Source organism: Rutidosis leptorrhynchoides, chromosome 1 (assembly GCF_046630445.1).
Source record: "Rutidosis leptorrhynchoides isolate AG116_Rl617_1_P2 chromosome 1, CSIRO_AGI_Rlap_v1, whole genome shotgun sequence".
NCBI lineage: Eukaryota > Viridiplantae > Streptophyta > Magnoliopsida > Asterales > Asteraceae > Rutidosis > Rutidosis leptorrhynchoides.
Genome location: NC_092333.1, coordinates 241,050,901 through 241,067,799, shown reverse-complemented (window position 1 = coordinate 241,067,799; position 16,899 = coordinate 241,050,901). Strand labels below are relative to the sequence as shown.

The following is a 16,899-nucleotide window of genomic DNA, read 5'->3' as shown; positions in this document are numbered from 1 at the left end:
TGCTTATTTAAATCGAAGTAATCGTGATGTTGGGCTAAATATTAAGATGTGGTAATTGGGCTTTGTACCATAATTGGGGTTTGGACAAAAGAACGACACTTGTGGAAATTAGACTATGGGCTATTAATGGGCTTTATATTAAATTAACGATACCTCGTTAATTTAATATAAAGGTTACAATTTGACGTATCTATATATAACCACATACGCTTAATCGGATACGATGGGCGGGATATTAATAAATACAAATTATTGTTCATTTGACCGGACACGGGGATGGATTAATAGTCAATGGACTCAATAAAACAGGGGTGGATTACATTCAAGGGTAATTGGTGTAATTGTTAACAAAGTATTAAAACCTTGGTTTACACACAGTCGATAACCTGGTGTATTCATTAAACAAAGTATTAAGACCTTGTTACAGTTCTAATCCCCAGTTAGTTGGAATATTTGACTTCGGGTATAAAGTTAAAATTGTCGAGCATTTTATAATTATGACCGATGAACTATTATGGACAAAAACCAGATAGGTTTCAAATATATCCAGGACAAAGGACAATTAACCCAGGGTAATAAATAATCAAAACGTCAAACATCATGGTTACAGAAGTTTAAATAAGCATAATTATTATATTGTTATTTATTTACGCACTTTAATTATTGTCATTTATATTTACGCTTAAGTTTTAAAATCGACAAACCGGTCATTAAACGGTAAACCCCCTTTTATAATAATAAATATTATTATATATAATTATATATATTTGTACAAATATAGTTATATAAAAATATAGTGTGACTGTCTCCCTGTGGAATGAACCGGACTTACTAAAAACGATACTTACGATTAGGTACACTGCCTATTGTGTTGTAGCAAGGTTTAGGTATATCCCATCTGTAAATAAATAAATAACTTGTGTAAAATTGTATCGTATTTAATAGTATTTTGTAGTAAAAACAATAGTATTTCGTACCCCTCTGCTTTAACATCAGGTGTGTTTGTGAAGCAAGAGGTCCTGGGTTCGAGTCTGGGTAAGGACAGTTAATGTTTTTTTAGAGCTTATCCTTGTGAGGTAGTTTTATTATTATTATTATTATTATTATTATTATTATTATTATTATTATTATTATTATTATTATTATTATTATTATTATTATTATTATTATTATTATTATTATTATTATTATTATTATTATTATTATTATTATTATCATTATCATTATCATAAGTATTAGTATAGTATTATTATTAGTAGTATTATTATCATTATACTTATTATTATTATTATCATTAAAAAGAGTATTAGGATTATCATTACTATTGTTATTATTATTAATATTATTATTAGTATTATCAATAAAAACTAGTATTATTATTATTATTATTACAACGAATATTCTTTATATATAATATAATTATTACATATAACATAACTATAATAACATTTTTATAATAAATGCTAATTATTTATCTAAAGTATATAAGATAAATATAGTTAATTAAATTATTAATGAAACATATAACTTACTAAAATAACAATTAATAATAATATATATAAATTTGTTCAAGTACAATTTATATGTATTAATTATATATAAATGATATAGGTTCGTGAATTCGAGGCCAACCCTGCATTGTTCAGTTCCGTCGTATGCATATTTTTACTACAAAATAATATATAGTGAGTTTCATTTGCTCCCCTTTTAAATGCTTTTGCAATATATATTTTTGGGACTGAGAATACATGCGCTGTTTATAAATGTTTTGCGAAATAGACACAAGTAATCGAAACTACATTCTATGGTTGAATTATCGAAATCGAATATGCCCCTTTTTAGTCTGATAATCTAAGAATTAGGGAACTGGCCCCTAATAGACGCGAATCCTAAAGATAGATCTATGGGCACTAATAAGCCCCAGTCAGAGAATTGGAACTGCTTTAGTACTTCGAATTTATCATGTCCGAAGGGAGTTCCAGAATGATGGGGAAATTCTATATGCATCTTGTTAAGGTCGATTACCAGGTGTTCACCATATGAATGATTTTTATCTCTATGTATGGGATGTATATTTATGAGAAATAGAAATTAAAATCTTGTGGTCTATTAAAAATGATGGAAATGAATATCGATGATAAACTAATGAACTCACCAACCTTTTGGTTGACACTTTAAAGTATGTTTATTCTCAGGATTGAAAGAAGTCTTCCGCTGTGCATTTGCTCATTTTAAAGATATTACTTGGAGTCATTCATGGCATATTTCAAAAGATGTTGCATTCAAGTCGTTGAGTTCAATAAAGATTATGATTAAGTAAATGATAGATTAAGTCAATTATAGTTGGATATATTATGAAATGGTATGCATGCCGTCAACTTTCGATGTAATGAAAGTTTGTCCTTTAAAAACAAATGCAATGTTTGTAAAACGTATCATGTAGAGGTCAAATACCTCGCAATGAAATCAATTATTATGTAACGTTTATAATCGATATGAACGAGGCATTTCACATATTGCAATGCCATGAGAGCAAGACAGTCTTTGATGTTGCCATCTTCCACAAGTGCACTTTTTGGCCAGATATCTAACAGTGTACTCTGTCCCACCATCATCGCTTCTTTGATATGTAGATTGGACCTTGTACACCCCTGTTTGCTAGTTATAGCATGTTATTGTGTAAGTAGAAGCAAGTTTATCACGATCTTGAAATTGTGTCCACATAATCTTCGATAATGGTGCTTGCCATTCATGAGTGGTTGTTTCTTGCGTGTTGAAGTGCTCTCTTGTGTAGTGAAATGTATAATCCATACACGCTTTGACTGGCATCATACGTGCATGACGCAAAACATTGTTCAACGACTCGGTTATGTTTGTGGTTAAGTTACCCCAACGCAAACGTAAGTTGTCTCTATACAAAGTCCACTTATGAAGATTAACGTCTTCTAAATATTTCCAAGCCGCCTCATTCAATGTTTTAATTCCACACCCTGCAAGTTTGTATCTATTACTTTGAATCGTGGAACCGGCCCTCCAACACAACTTCTTTAACTCGGTGTTTCTATTAAACTTTGTCATCAAGTTACTACGAATGTGGTGCAAGCAATAACGATGATGCCAACCATATTGCTGGTTAGCCATCGCATTAAGTATACCTACATGACGATCAGATATAACACACAAATCTCTTTTACTGACATTAACATGTGTTTGGAACATTTCCAAAAACCAAACCCAACTTTCGTTCGATTGACTATCAACTACTGCAAATGCAACAAGCAGAACTTGCCCGTTAGCATTTCTGGCTACCGCTGTAAGCATCTTGCCAATGTAGTTACCCTTCAAATGAGTTCCATCAATACAAACTATAGGAATACATTGTTGGTACGCCATAATAGTGAGGCCAAATGCCCAGAATACATATTTGAATGTGTGGACACCATATTCTACTTGAGGGCCAAACACCAATTGAACAATTGTATCCGGATTGGTGTGAAGCAATTCATCGACATATGTGGGCAATTCTGCCAAGTTGCTTTGCTAAGTTCCAAACAAACGTTCTATTGCAATACGCCTAGAATTCCAAGCCTTTGCGTAAGAGATTTCCACTTTTCAAACTTTTTTTATGTGAGTTTGGATGTGTTACCTCATACGCAATATCTTGACTAATAAAAGATATAATATCAGTAGCAATTATACTAGAGGTTAAGCAACGATTGTTGTTACTTTGCACGCTTCCATAACAAATGTGTCCTTCAAACCATTTTATACTTTTCCACACACGATCCTTATTTTTCATTGTAGTAGCTACCATCTAAGGACATCGTCTATTTTGGTTTGGACCACTGTAATGAGGACTGTTTGTGTAACAAATTGCTTTATAATAACTTGGCCTGCTATCTTCAACAAAAATTTATCTCTGTCGATCGATATTCCAATTCCTAACATCGAATACAATTTCTTCTTTATTTCTAAAAACCATTCGTTTTCTAATTACACTGTCGTTATAGCAATCCCATCCTAGCCCATCATCCTCATCGAACACAGGTCGAACAGAATCTTCTTCAACATTAAGAAACCCGAAATGATGGTTCACGGTAGGGTGGATCGGCCTCTCGATCACGTTTTGATCATCTTCAGATATATCACCTTCAACACTATAATTCTCTACCGAACCATCACTCGTAGTTGACGCACCATCGTCGGAATTTACTTCTTCATTTTGTTCTTCAGCCACCTCTTCATCTTCATCTACAAACACACCTCCTAATTGAGATGTGGATGCACCACCGGCCCCGGTTTGTGTAACTTGAGAAGACTGAATTAAACTTTGTAACTGATCAACAAAATCGGATCCTTGTGTCGAAAAGACTTGCTCAAACTGAATTTCAATTTGACCAATGTAATGTGGATTTTGACTAGCCAAAAAATACACTAATTCCAAAGACCTATCATCGTGAATTTCAGTCGGACATGCATTGCCGAAGTAATCATTTCACATAATCATCTCCAATGTATGTGTTCTTGGATCAGCACCCACAGATTTATAAGCCATTGGTTTAACTGCATGCAATTAAACTTTTGGTATAGTGGAAAACTGGTTCTATGTGATGTTTCATCACCAGTTAATCACCCATTTTGAAATGTAATTCTACCACCCCAAATAAAATGAACCATAAAACCAGTAATTCGGCCATTGTATGTGATGAATATAATGGTGTTTTAGTGTTTTCAGTAATATGAGGTGTTTTAGTGATTAAAGAACAATATGTAATAACTATGGATTTGAGATTAATTGATTTCAGTCTTAACTCTATAAATAAAATTTTGGCTGGTAAATTCAAATTCAAACTCAAACAATGACATGATAGGTTGCAGCTTTGCAGTAATAATAGGTTGAAAATACAGAAAAACAGTAATAATACACTGAAAAAACTGAAAAAGACAGTAAATATCAGGGTCCAAACCGGCAAATAAAATGCCGGTTTGCAGTAAATATCATTATTTTGTCAAAAAGGGTACTACGTATATACGGTTAGGGTTTATGTGGACCGAAACCGGCAAATGAAATGTCGATTTGAAACTTAACTGACAAACCGGCCTTTAAATAGTCGGTTTACCTATTTCTCTAAAAAAAAAAAAAAATTGATAAACCATTTCTGTAATTAATCTAAAAAAGAAAAAACAATTTTGAAAAAAAATTCACCATTGCTTCGTTTGCATCATTACTATCATTTATATTATCTTTTTTTTATCTGCTACTCAAATATGAATGTATATAAATGAAAATAAGGTGATGAACTCGATACGTTTTAAAAACGGATGCTTTATTATAATACATGTAAATAAATTAGACAATATCTTCTGAACGTTCCATATTGTGAACATAATACGTACATGAATAAATGTGCAATTGTTCATGAACAAATGTGCAATTGTTCACATGTACATGAATAAATGGTCAATTGCTTATGAACAAATGTGCAATCGCTCTCATGAACAATTGAATAAAAAAAAGAAAATAACACAAGCAAATACACATAAGTTTCTTTTTACAGTCTCATAATACTATGATACAAATTGTTCAATTTGCATATTTCACCATCATATAAATTGTTTACTTAACACACGTTCATGTAAAAATTGTTTACTTAACACATGTTCATGTTTTGAGTAGTTTGTTCATATGATCGATCAATATGTTCATATGTTTATGTTATATGATGTTCATTTGTTCATATACGTTCGTATGTTCATATGATTGAAAACCTCTGCTACGAACACGAGATAAGTTTTTTAATTATTCTATTAGACATTGAATTGTAATCTAAATTAGAGATTACCGTAAATTAAATTCGGAATTATTGTATGCACCAAAAGAAAAATTCGGAATTATTGTGGAAGTTGTTGCCAGTTACCTTTGATATGCAAGATTTACGGACGTGCTATTTAAAAAGTACACATATCGGTTCTATCAGAATTATTTAAAAAGTTCAAATCAAGATTGGCGGATTGGAAATCAAAAACGATGTCGTTCGGTGGTCGTCTAACCCTTATTTAATCGGTTCTAAGTAGTCTGCCATTATATTCCTTCTCCATATTCCTCGCTCCATCAAGTGTCCTCAACGTGCTAGAAGGTTTGAGACGAATTTTTTTTTAGGGCGGGTCAGCTGATAACTCGAAAATTTCGTGCGTTAAATGGGAAAACTTACTTGTATCGTATGAGGGTGGGGGGTTGAATATCGGGTCACTCAATGCAAAAAATTTAGCATTATTAGGAAAGTGGTGGTGGCGTTTTCGAAATGAAAGTGATGCTTTTTGGGTCAAAATAATACAAAGTATTTATGGGCGGGGAGGGGGGCTTGAAACTCATGATCTTAATCTTTTTATTAGCAGATCAATATGGCATGGTATCCGGGCTGCTGGAACACAAATCAACAACCTGAACATTGCATTTACCTGCTCATTCACGAAGATTATAAGCATGGGGGATGACACTAGATTCTGGAAAGACAAATGGATAGACTCGTCAAAGCTGGAACTGATTGGACTTTTGCTTAACCATTCGGTAGAACCAGAGGTGAATTAGATGAATTAACATCAAAACTAAATGAGTTTAAATATGCAAGCAACCAAAAAGATGTTTGGAAATGGAGTTTGAGTGAAAATGGTCGATTCATGACATCGGATCTAGTCACTTTAATAAATGGTAAGCTGCTGGCATCTGTCTCTTTGACAACGGAAACAATTCGCAATAATTTTATTCCGCAAAAGATCGGCATATTTGTTTGGCGTGCTAGATTGCGAAGACTTCCGGTTTTGGTTGAACTTGACAAACGTGGGATTGACTTACACTCGGTACGTTGCCCCATATGTGACTGTTGATCATATCCTCCTTCAATGCTCGTTTGCCATAGATGTTTGGTCAAGAGTGCGTCGATGGTGGAATTCAAAAAGCTCTACGTCCACAAACCTAGACGATATGTTTGTTGGAAAGACAAATTCAAGCCACTCGTCCAAATTGTGGCAAGCAATCGAATGGGTAACCGCTTATATGATTTGGAACAATCGAAATATGGTGATCTTTCAAAAGAAAAAAGGGAATGCTCCTATGCTCCTAAATGAAATCCAAATAAAGACTTTCGAATGGATATCTACTCGATCGAGAAAGAGTTCGTTTTCGTGGTCACAATGGCTTATAAATCCGAGCTCTTATGACGATAATGGTTGAATGACATTGTCATGTGTTTTATGTTTTTTGTCTTAGAAAGATACCTGTAGTTTCTATGATATGTACCTGCTCCTAGGAGCTCTCTGTATTTCTCTTTTGCTTCTCTTGGCATTAGCTCTTATGCCTCGTTGTACTGTTTTCTCTTAATCAATGAAATTTTGGCTTTAAAAAAAAAAAAAAAAAAAAAAAAAAAAAAAAAACTACACCTATCAAAGGACAATATTAACCTTCATTGTTTATTTGCAGTAAAATCGGAATTCAATATTTACATTTGTGCCACTAAATCTGGAACCATGATATTTATCATCTAAGGGTTAAAATTGGTTCTCATAGTTCTTAATATTTTTTTGGTTCTCAAATGAACCTAACTCTCTCTCTCTATCATCTAAGGGTTAAAATTGGTTCTCATAGTTCTTAATATTTTTTTGGTTCTCAAATGAACCTAACTCTCTCTCTCTCTCTCTCTCTCTCTCTATATATATATATATATATATATATATGTGTGTGTGTGTGTGTGTGTGTGTGTGCGCGCGCGTGCGCGTGTGTGTGTGGAGAGTCGCTCACGATAGAATTCCAACACGACTTAATCTTTCCTACCGAGGCATTGAAATCAATCGCATAGGTTGCGTTGTATGTAGCTATGGGGTTGAATCTACGCAACATCTTTTGTTTGATTGTGAAGTAGCCGTTGATCTTTAGCGTCGAATCGGAATTTGGTAATTTGTGGCCTATTCCTAGCTGCTCTATAGGAAGGTTGTTTTTTAATAAAGTTTGACTGTTCCAAAAAAAAAAATCTACACTATAAATTATAAGAAAAGCTTAATTGAGATATCTAAAAAGAAAATTTTAAATTATAGCCATTGGATGCTTAAAAAGACATCCACTACCCACATCATCTGACCCTTCATTTTAATTATTGATCAATAAGTCAAGATTACATGTTAAACTTCCTTAACTACCCTTTACAAATAACAATACGGGAGAAAAAACACGCTTGAGGGGTCACCCTGAAGCGTTTCACTTGCGACATTCATTCCAAGCTTCTAACCCTAATCTAATTCTTAAATCGTCGACATCCATAAGCTATTAGCGATACATTCTACTCAACAGATTCAAAAGTTCCAGAATCGTTTAACGACATCCAGAATAGATTAACGACATCCACAATCGATTAACGATGATTTCAACTTATGCTATTGTTTATCCTAAATTAGATAACGATACATTCTACTTATCTGATTCTTGCTTCCAACAATCGATTAGCATGGTTAGTATTTATTAATTTTGTTTCCGTAACTATTATTTTGATAATTTTGTACTCATGTTTTGTTAAATTTTTTGTTATCGTTTGTAATTTACGGTTTTGGGTACTGTATTTTTGTATCTACATGAACTTCTTATCTCAATTTGACGAAATTGAGATGAAGTTATGGTTTGTAATTTACGGTTTTGGGTTCTTGAAGATTCTGTCTACATGATCTTCTTTTCTTAATTTGATTTATTTCCTCATTTTCTACTATTAAATTTAGTATTGTTAACCTAAAACTGGCAGTTAACATAACGAATTCTAGGTATGTGCAGTTCACAAAACGAATTATGAGAAATAACTTATATGAAGTTTAATGTGAATTATGGGGGATTGCATAAAGATGATGAGTAGAGAAACCTAAATAATCTACGTTAAAGATTGGAGGTATACACGGCGATTGGAGGTATTTTCGATTTTCGTTTAACGAATTTAGAGTTTTAATTGATAAAGTTTGATTTTTAATACATTGATTGTTCAATAAAAATCAAGAACTCGAATCTATTACATGATTCGGATTAAACCCTATCAGAATCCTCAATTTCCTAATAAGGTATATTTCTTAAGCCTTATATTATTTCGTATTACTTTTTACGTAGAGTGAATTAGGGTTTTGACTGAATTCACAATTGTATGACATATACTCCCTTTTTACTTAAATTTTCTTAATTTTTTCAATTTCTAGTGATTTTGACCTGCTGTCTGGGTGCCTGAAATTAAAGGGTTAAGAAATCAATCGATTAAAATTAGGGTTGCAGTTTGTGTTGGGTTGCAGGTGAAATTAGGATTTAATTATCGATACATCAGGTTTACATCAGGTATCACGATGCACTTTGCGTAACTGAATAATCGTCTATTTTGAGTTTCAGTCTTCTTGAATTGAATAAAATTTGATGGCAGCATGGGTTTTTGTCTAAATCATATTAAGTGTTTGATGAAATGCTTGAATAAAAACTGGAAGAACTATTAATATGGAAGTACTAAAATACGGTTTGTTATCTCAACCATGATCGAAGCATACTGACTACAAAATCCTATTTTGTATCTTCTTCCTCAGATCACGAGACTAAAGTATGTAATTTACTCAGACATAGGTGTTCCTTAAACACTTGATTCATCTAAATATGTAATCCATCTAAATATGTATTTGAATGCGTTATAAGTACACTTGAAAGAAATATATCTTAAATGGTTATTATTTTTGACAAGTTGCTATGTTATCCATGCACAAAGCAAGTGCATCTAATTGGACCCATGTGGTGTTTGGTGTTCTTTCATATACCATAAATTCTACGATAAATGCCGTTTCCTTAAGTATGTTGAGATCGTCGTTAGTTGACCTGTTCAATCAACGGTCAACGTCAACATCCATTTTTGGGCAGCCATCTTCTTTTGGCATATGTGAAGTTTAATGTAAGATATTTGAGGCCGGTGTTTGTTGTTTTTATCTATCTAAAATCTGCGAAAATATATCTAAAATGCATCAGATCTTCACTTCATTGACTTGACTACAGAATGTTAGCTGCTATAGTTGGCTAATGGTATGGTATCCTTTATCAGTTACCTAACACCCTACTATTCCTTTATCAACATGTTTTCTGACATTATCAAATGATGTGCAGATTTGTTGGTAAGATACACTCAATTCAAAATTTGAGTGTAATGACCGAGAATGAAATTCGACACCAATTTCATCAACTTCATCTTGAAGGATGTTATGCGAGTGTCATATAATCTATTATGCTTTTTTAGTTAACCTTAACTAAACTTATATTGAGTACTTTAAAGTAACTATTATCCGTATTATACAGTGGTAGACAAATAAAAACGTTGGAACTTTGTACTCTGATTCGGACCCACTAACATACAAAGTAGATTAGTTTATTTTCTTGAATTTAAATGATTGACACAAAGCAGGTTAAGTATTTTGCTTAAATTAGTGTAGATACAGCTCTTCACACACATGTTGATATATAAGTGAGTTATAGTATTGGTTTATATGCTTTTATTACTACTAAGTTGATAATAAATAGTAGTGTTAATATCCATTTAGCAACATGTTTGAATGATCTTTATAGTGAGAGTAGGAGGAAAATTATCAATTTTCGTTAATAGATATTGCTGGGGCTATACGTATAAAATCAATGCACACTTTTTAGAATCACTACAAGAAGATAGAATGAGTAATTGTTGGCCTTTGAGATACTTATGAAGTATTATTCTGTTTTTCTTATGCACGAGAAATGTTCAAGATCTTTAGTCTTGACACCATACTTTAAATTTAAATGAGAGGTATTTCATTAGTGTTTATGTCTTCACCAAAAGCTTAGTGTTGTCCCTTTTTCTCTCCTCTATATAACGAATCTGGGGTTTCACTATAAGACTTGAACACAAATGATGTGATAATGCAATTACACTTTCTAAGCAGATAGTTAAGTGCTTCTTTTTAAGTGTCTTGCACGTAGTCCAATGTTAAGGTTAATTACTCTTTCTAAGCATATAGTTAACTGCGGGTTTTTATGTGTCTCATCACTCACGCTTAGTCTAATAGTAAGGTTGATGCAAAGACGATTTAAGTGGGCAACTTGGGTGTGCCTGATAGTTTGGATATTTGGTTTATATGAGTAGTATTTGGTGGATCAGAATAAGCTGAATCAGTTTATGTTCTATGTTTTGTAGTATATTGTTAATAAGTTGGGTGTTGAATAGGTTTTTTTTTCTTTTTTTTTTATCTATTTTAGTTCCAATAATGAATAATGATAATGATATACTGTAATAGTTTAAATCCAAGTACTGTTTGCGCCTTTGGATGCGCACCCCATTTTAACACCACTTTTTAAATTCTAACAAGTTATTATAGTGCGCCTTTGGATGCGCACCCCATTTTAACACCACTTTTTAAATTCTAACAAGTTATTATAGTGTCTAGTTAAAGTGGGTCATTCTTACATAGTCCTAAAACAACAATGATTTTAACCATTACGCCAAAATTTTTATGCAGGATGGAACATCCAATACTGGATATAATGATGGTACGGTTGATCCAACAGTACTTTGTACAAAAAGCTGATAAGCTCATTCATGGAAGTCTCAAGTCTGCCACCGAACTGATGCTGAGTTCCACTTGATATTGATAACTAAAAAAGTGTTGGCATTTTGTATCCTGATAAATATAGGTTAGTTAATTTTCTCTACTTGTCATCTTTGATGAAAAAATTGAATTAAGATAAGGTTTGTTTAGAAAGGAAGAGAGTCATAAGGAATTGGAAAATAATTTTGTTAAACCTCCTTTGACAATATCCACGTGTTTCAAATGCATAAAAAAAAAAAAAAACTTGCACATTCTTCAACCTCTGGTTAAAAAATATTTTATTTAGGTTTGTCAAAGAGGTTAGGGCAACTATGGAATGTATCATTTTTTTTTTCTTCTGAAAAGCTGGAATGATCATTTTTATTTGGATAATATTTTGCATTTTTATTTTGAGGTTCCCATTTGTACATGAGGATGGAGGTAGCAGTCATAACATACATCGACAAGAGATTCATAAAATAAACGGGTTGAAATTACCACCATCACCTGAGAATAGAGGTAGCAAGATACGTTGGTTTGGCGGGACGGGAAATGGGTCATTAGCATACATTGAGAAGAGACCAATAAAATAGATGGGTTGAAATTGCCACCACTAAGGGTGCTAATGTAATATGTGCTATCTATTTCAGTTTATTTTCAAAGCATTTTTGCTCACACCATGTGAGCTTGCAAATGGTTGTAAAGTTCACACCATGTGAGCTTAGAAAAAAAACTTAAGACCCCAATTCAACTTTTGACATTTAAGGTATCCAATACAAAATTGTTGTTCTATTAACATATGAAATTGATAACAAACAACAATACACAATTACAACTATAGGTATGAGGGAGGTGTGATGTAGACAAACACTCGCGACACTCTTGACAATTATTGACTTGCATTGATTAATCTCTGGGAATCACGACCAAAAATTAAACAGCTACCGTGACATACTATCAAACACATCTCGAAATGATATCAAATATCAAACCATGACTCATATTTTTTCTATTTCTTAAGATGCATTTACAATTTTATTATATTGCATCATTTATGGATAAGTACTTAATCTCAAATTTTTATTTAATATGCTCTTTAGCTATATATTATTCGTATACAATTCTTTTATTTGTTATATCGTTTTTAGATTGAGTAATCTTCTTTATGTATTTTTTTAAACCTGCAAATTTTGTTTATTATATCATTGTTTATCATTAAAAATGATTTCAAAAATAAATCTTGGTAGATGTACTTATGGTTTTTGTTAGTTAAAGAATCCCTTAAGTGTAGAGTTGTCTACGTTGAGTTGTCTACGTTGAGTTGTCTATAGTTTTGTTCAACTATATGAATTGTCTTGATTTGTATCTTATATGCAATTTTTGTCGATTACATTAATGTGCTAATACATAATATATTACATTTGTAATTTTTATTGCTTAAACCCGCAAATCTTGCGGGTCTTAAGCTAGTACGTATTTATAACATATACATATCATCCCACATTATGGTGACACTATTCCATATATAGCTCACAACACTAATAATTTGGTAAACTGAATTAATTTTTGATGATTAACTCATGTAATGCATTAGCTTTAAAGACTATATATATATATATATATATATATATATATATATATATATATATATATATATATATATATATATATATATATATATATATATATATATATATATATATATATATAAAGGATTGACAAGTAATACATACAAGATAAAAAAAACCATGGTTTCTCTCTCCGTTCCTCCTGCTGCATCTACCCAAACCTTAAACCCCTTTCAAACTGCCACTCGTTCATCCTGCCCCGATCCAATTTCCGTTTCCTCTCCCACCCCCAATTCACAATCAATCACTCCCAAATTAAACCCTCGCAACAGGCACACTTATGTGGAAGCTTTAGTGGGTCAAAGCCGCTTGAAAAAATGTAGTGACGTAGCAGATAAGCCAAACCATAAGCAGCAGGGTCAGCAACAATATGGGGACGAAAAAACTGAACATGGGCATGGTCCGAAGAAGGTTATTGCTTTGGTTTACGTTGGCAGCCTTAGCAGAAAATCAAACCCTATGGTGATAAGCAATGCTTTTAGGAGGTTTAGTTGGATTTTAAATATAGCTTGGAGAGATGGACGTAATTATGCGTTTATCAAGTATGACACAAGGGATCAAGCTGAGAAGGCAGTGAAATACATGAATGGAAGATTTCTTTTGAACAACAAGATTAGGGTGGGTTTTGCAAAGTTTGATAAAGATGATAACTGGAACAAGGAACATAATAAAAGAAAGTACCATAAGGAGAATTCTGAGTTTAAAAGCAGAAATTTTCATTCACAAAAGGAACAAGATGGCAACTTGGTCCCTCTAGAGTTCAATGAAGATATAAGAGTGGCCTTGGATCGTACTGTTTTGATTATCCACAAGATAGATTTTTCCACTAAAAAATTAGCTGAATGGTTAATACCAAGGAAGGTGAAGATTGAAAGTTGTTCTCTTTGGGGCAAGTATAGATGTGTGGTCACTTGTGCTGATGAGAGTAGTTTCCATAATACATGTCATAGCTTTGGAGAGTTCCTGAAGGTGTACCCGATTAATGAAAGAGAAGGCATGTTTTCTAGAGCTACATGGGTTGAAATAAGGCGTATTCCTGTTGAGTATGGGTGTATCGGGAGTGCTTTGAACACAGTTAGAGAGCTGGGGGAGGTGTTATATTACTCGAAATCTTCCTATAATCTTATTCAATCACTATCCTTATTTGTTTTTATGGAAGTCAACAAGGTCAAGCAGATCGATATTATGACGGCTGAATTAAAAAACAAGGAGAGGATCAAGTTATGGGTACATGAAGTAGATAATGAGTTTGATCCCTAAGAACATATTGAGGATGAGGGTAATAGTAGATTTATTGATGGGGTTTATCAAAGGATAAGGTTAATGGAGGAGAATATAGGTGATCAAGGTAGTAATAAAGAAGAAGATAAAGAGGAAGTTAAAGTTCCTAGTGTTCCAGGGAAGTCTTCTTCTCCGATCAGAGAACCACCGGAATCTCCACCGGTTCCAGCAGAAAATTATTGTTCTCTGGTTAAAAAAAGTGAGGGTCCACTGTCATATAATGACAATATCTTTAGCACAATGGGTATTATCAACACTCCTATATCAAATTCAAATTTGAATTTGGAAGTATATGAAAAATACAAAGGTTGTGTTTTGAAGAAAGGGGCTGCTTCTGTTCCGGCTAAAGAAAAAGTAATGAGTACATTCAATGATAAAACTGCAAAAGTTTGCAAAGTCAACTTGGACAAAAAGTATGGGGAAGTGGGGTCTAGGGCAGAAACACGTTCGAAGGCAGAGACACGAAGACCTGGTGACTCAATTTTTTTCCATTCTGCTCGATTCTCTCATGCTAAATTAGATACAAATTATTGCCCTACTGTAGATTGCAGATCCTCTTGTGCTTATTCAAAGAAGAGGTCTCAAAAAAGTAAAAGTCAGGTGTGTAAGACATCTCTTAAAAGTCCTGTCAAAGATTTTAAAAAGAAGAACAAAGATATAGCAAGGGAGTTTTCTGATGATGTACAAGCTGGTGAACATGTGATTTCCGATGTTGAGGAAATTGAACTGTTGGAAACTAAACTTGATTGTGGGCTATTTGTTTTGGATTTGGGCTTGCAAGTATACAAATATTTTGGATCAAGATTATAGCCCATTATGTAGAAGCTTCTTGTAATATGTAGTAGTGAAAGTGTGTAGAATGTGTGTAGAATAATCTTGTAAAATATCTAGGTCTAGAAATACTAGGAAATATCTAGATAGTAGTAGATGATGGAGTGATCTAGACTACTCCATTGAGTAGTATAAATAGAGGGCTTCACCCCTCATTTGTAATCAAGCAAAGCAAGCAATAAGCAATAAAAGAAAAGCTTTCAAGATCAATCTAACTTCTAAAAATCATCAATCCACTCTTCCACAAATAATATACATAACCTCCTATTTCCAACAAATTGGTATCAAGAGCTTGGTTCGACAAGATGATGGCCAACAATGTCATCACATTTCCTCGCCTCACAAAGGATAATTATGATCGATGGAGCATCCAAATGAAGACCTTCCTAGGTGGACAAGACTTATGGGAGATTGTGGAGGAAGGCTATGAGGAACCTGCAGAAAAAGGTCCTCTCGACAAGGAGAAAAAATTAATGAAGACGAACGATCAAAAGGCTCTTTCCATCATCCAACAAAGTGTAGATGATGGAGCTTTTGAGAAAATTGCAAGTGCAACCACCGCCAAGAAAGCATGGGAGATCTTGGAGAATTCTCACAAGGGAGTTGAAAAGGTGAAAAAGGTTCGACTACAAACACTACGAGGTGAGTTCGAATCCTTAAATAAGAAAGACTCAGAATCAATTTCCGATTATTTTACAAGAGTCTTGGCGATTGTCAATCAATTAAAGAGGAATGGTGAAACTCTAAGTGATGTAAGAGTCATTGAGAAGATTCTTAGATCATTAGATTCGAAATTCGACTATATAGTCGTAGCCATCGAAGAATCTAAAGATCTAGAATCAATGACTATAGATGAACTCATGGGTTCACTACAAGCCCATGAAGAGAGGTTCAATAAGAAAAATAAGGAGCCTTTGGAGCAAGCTTTACAAGCAAAACTGTCTTTCAAGGAAGAGAGTAGTGAAAAGACTCATCAACCGAGTCAACGAGGTCGTGGTCAAGTACGTGGCCGAGGACGAGGGCAAGGATATTCCAAACGTGGAGGTTATAGTTCTTATAAAAATGAAGAAAGAAGTCAAGATTTTCACCCGACAAGAGGTCGCGGGAGAGGCTACACAAGTAGAAGGCCAAGGTATGACAATTCTCAAACCAAATGCTATAATTGTCATAAATTTGGCCACTATGCCTCGGAATGCGAGAAGTCAAACAATTACGTGCAAGAAAGAGCAAATTTTGCACAAGAGGATACTGAAGCCGTGGAAAACACTTTGTTACTAGCATGCAAAGGTGAAGATAATGGAGAATCAAATTTGTGGTATCTCGACACAGGTGCAAGCAACCATATGTGCGGTGACAAAAACATGTTTGTGGAGTTAGACGAGGTAATTAGTGGAAATATCACCTTCGGAGATTCCTCTAAAGTCCCGGTTAAAGGCAAAGGTAAGATTCTCATCCGCTTGAAAAATGGAAGGCATCAATTTATCTCTAACGTGTATTATGTGCCTAATATGAAGACGAATATACTGAGTATTGGACAACTCTTAGAGAAAGG

General features: G+C 33.5%; 1 protein-coding gene across 1 annotated transcript; it reads right to left on the bottom strand.

The window, feature by feature from the left end:
- Nucleotides 1-2,658: 2,658 nt before the first annotated feature.
- On the bottom strand, nt 2,659-3,814 carry LOC139896161 (uncharacterized). The gene is made up of 2 exons (XM_071878752.1): nt 3,647-3,814; nt 2,659-3,540 (listed from the first exon to the last, which is right to left on the bottom strand). The coding sequence occupies exons 1-2, from the start codon at nt 3,812-3,814 to the stop codon at nt 2,659-2,661; spliced, it is 1,050 nt and encodes a 349-aa protein (XP_071734853.1).
- Nucleotides 3,815-16,899: the final 13,085 nt, after the last annotated feature.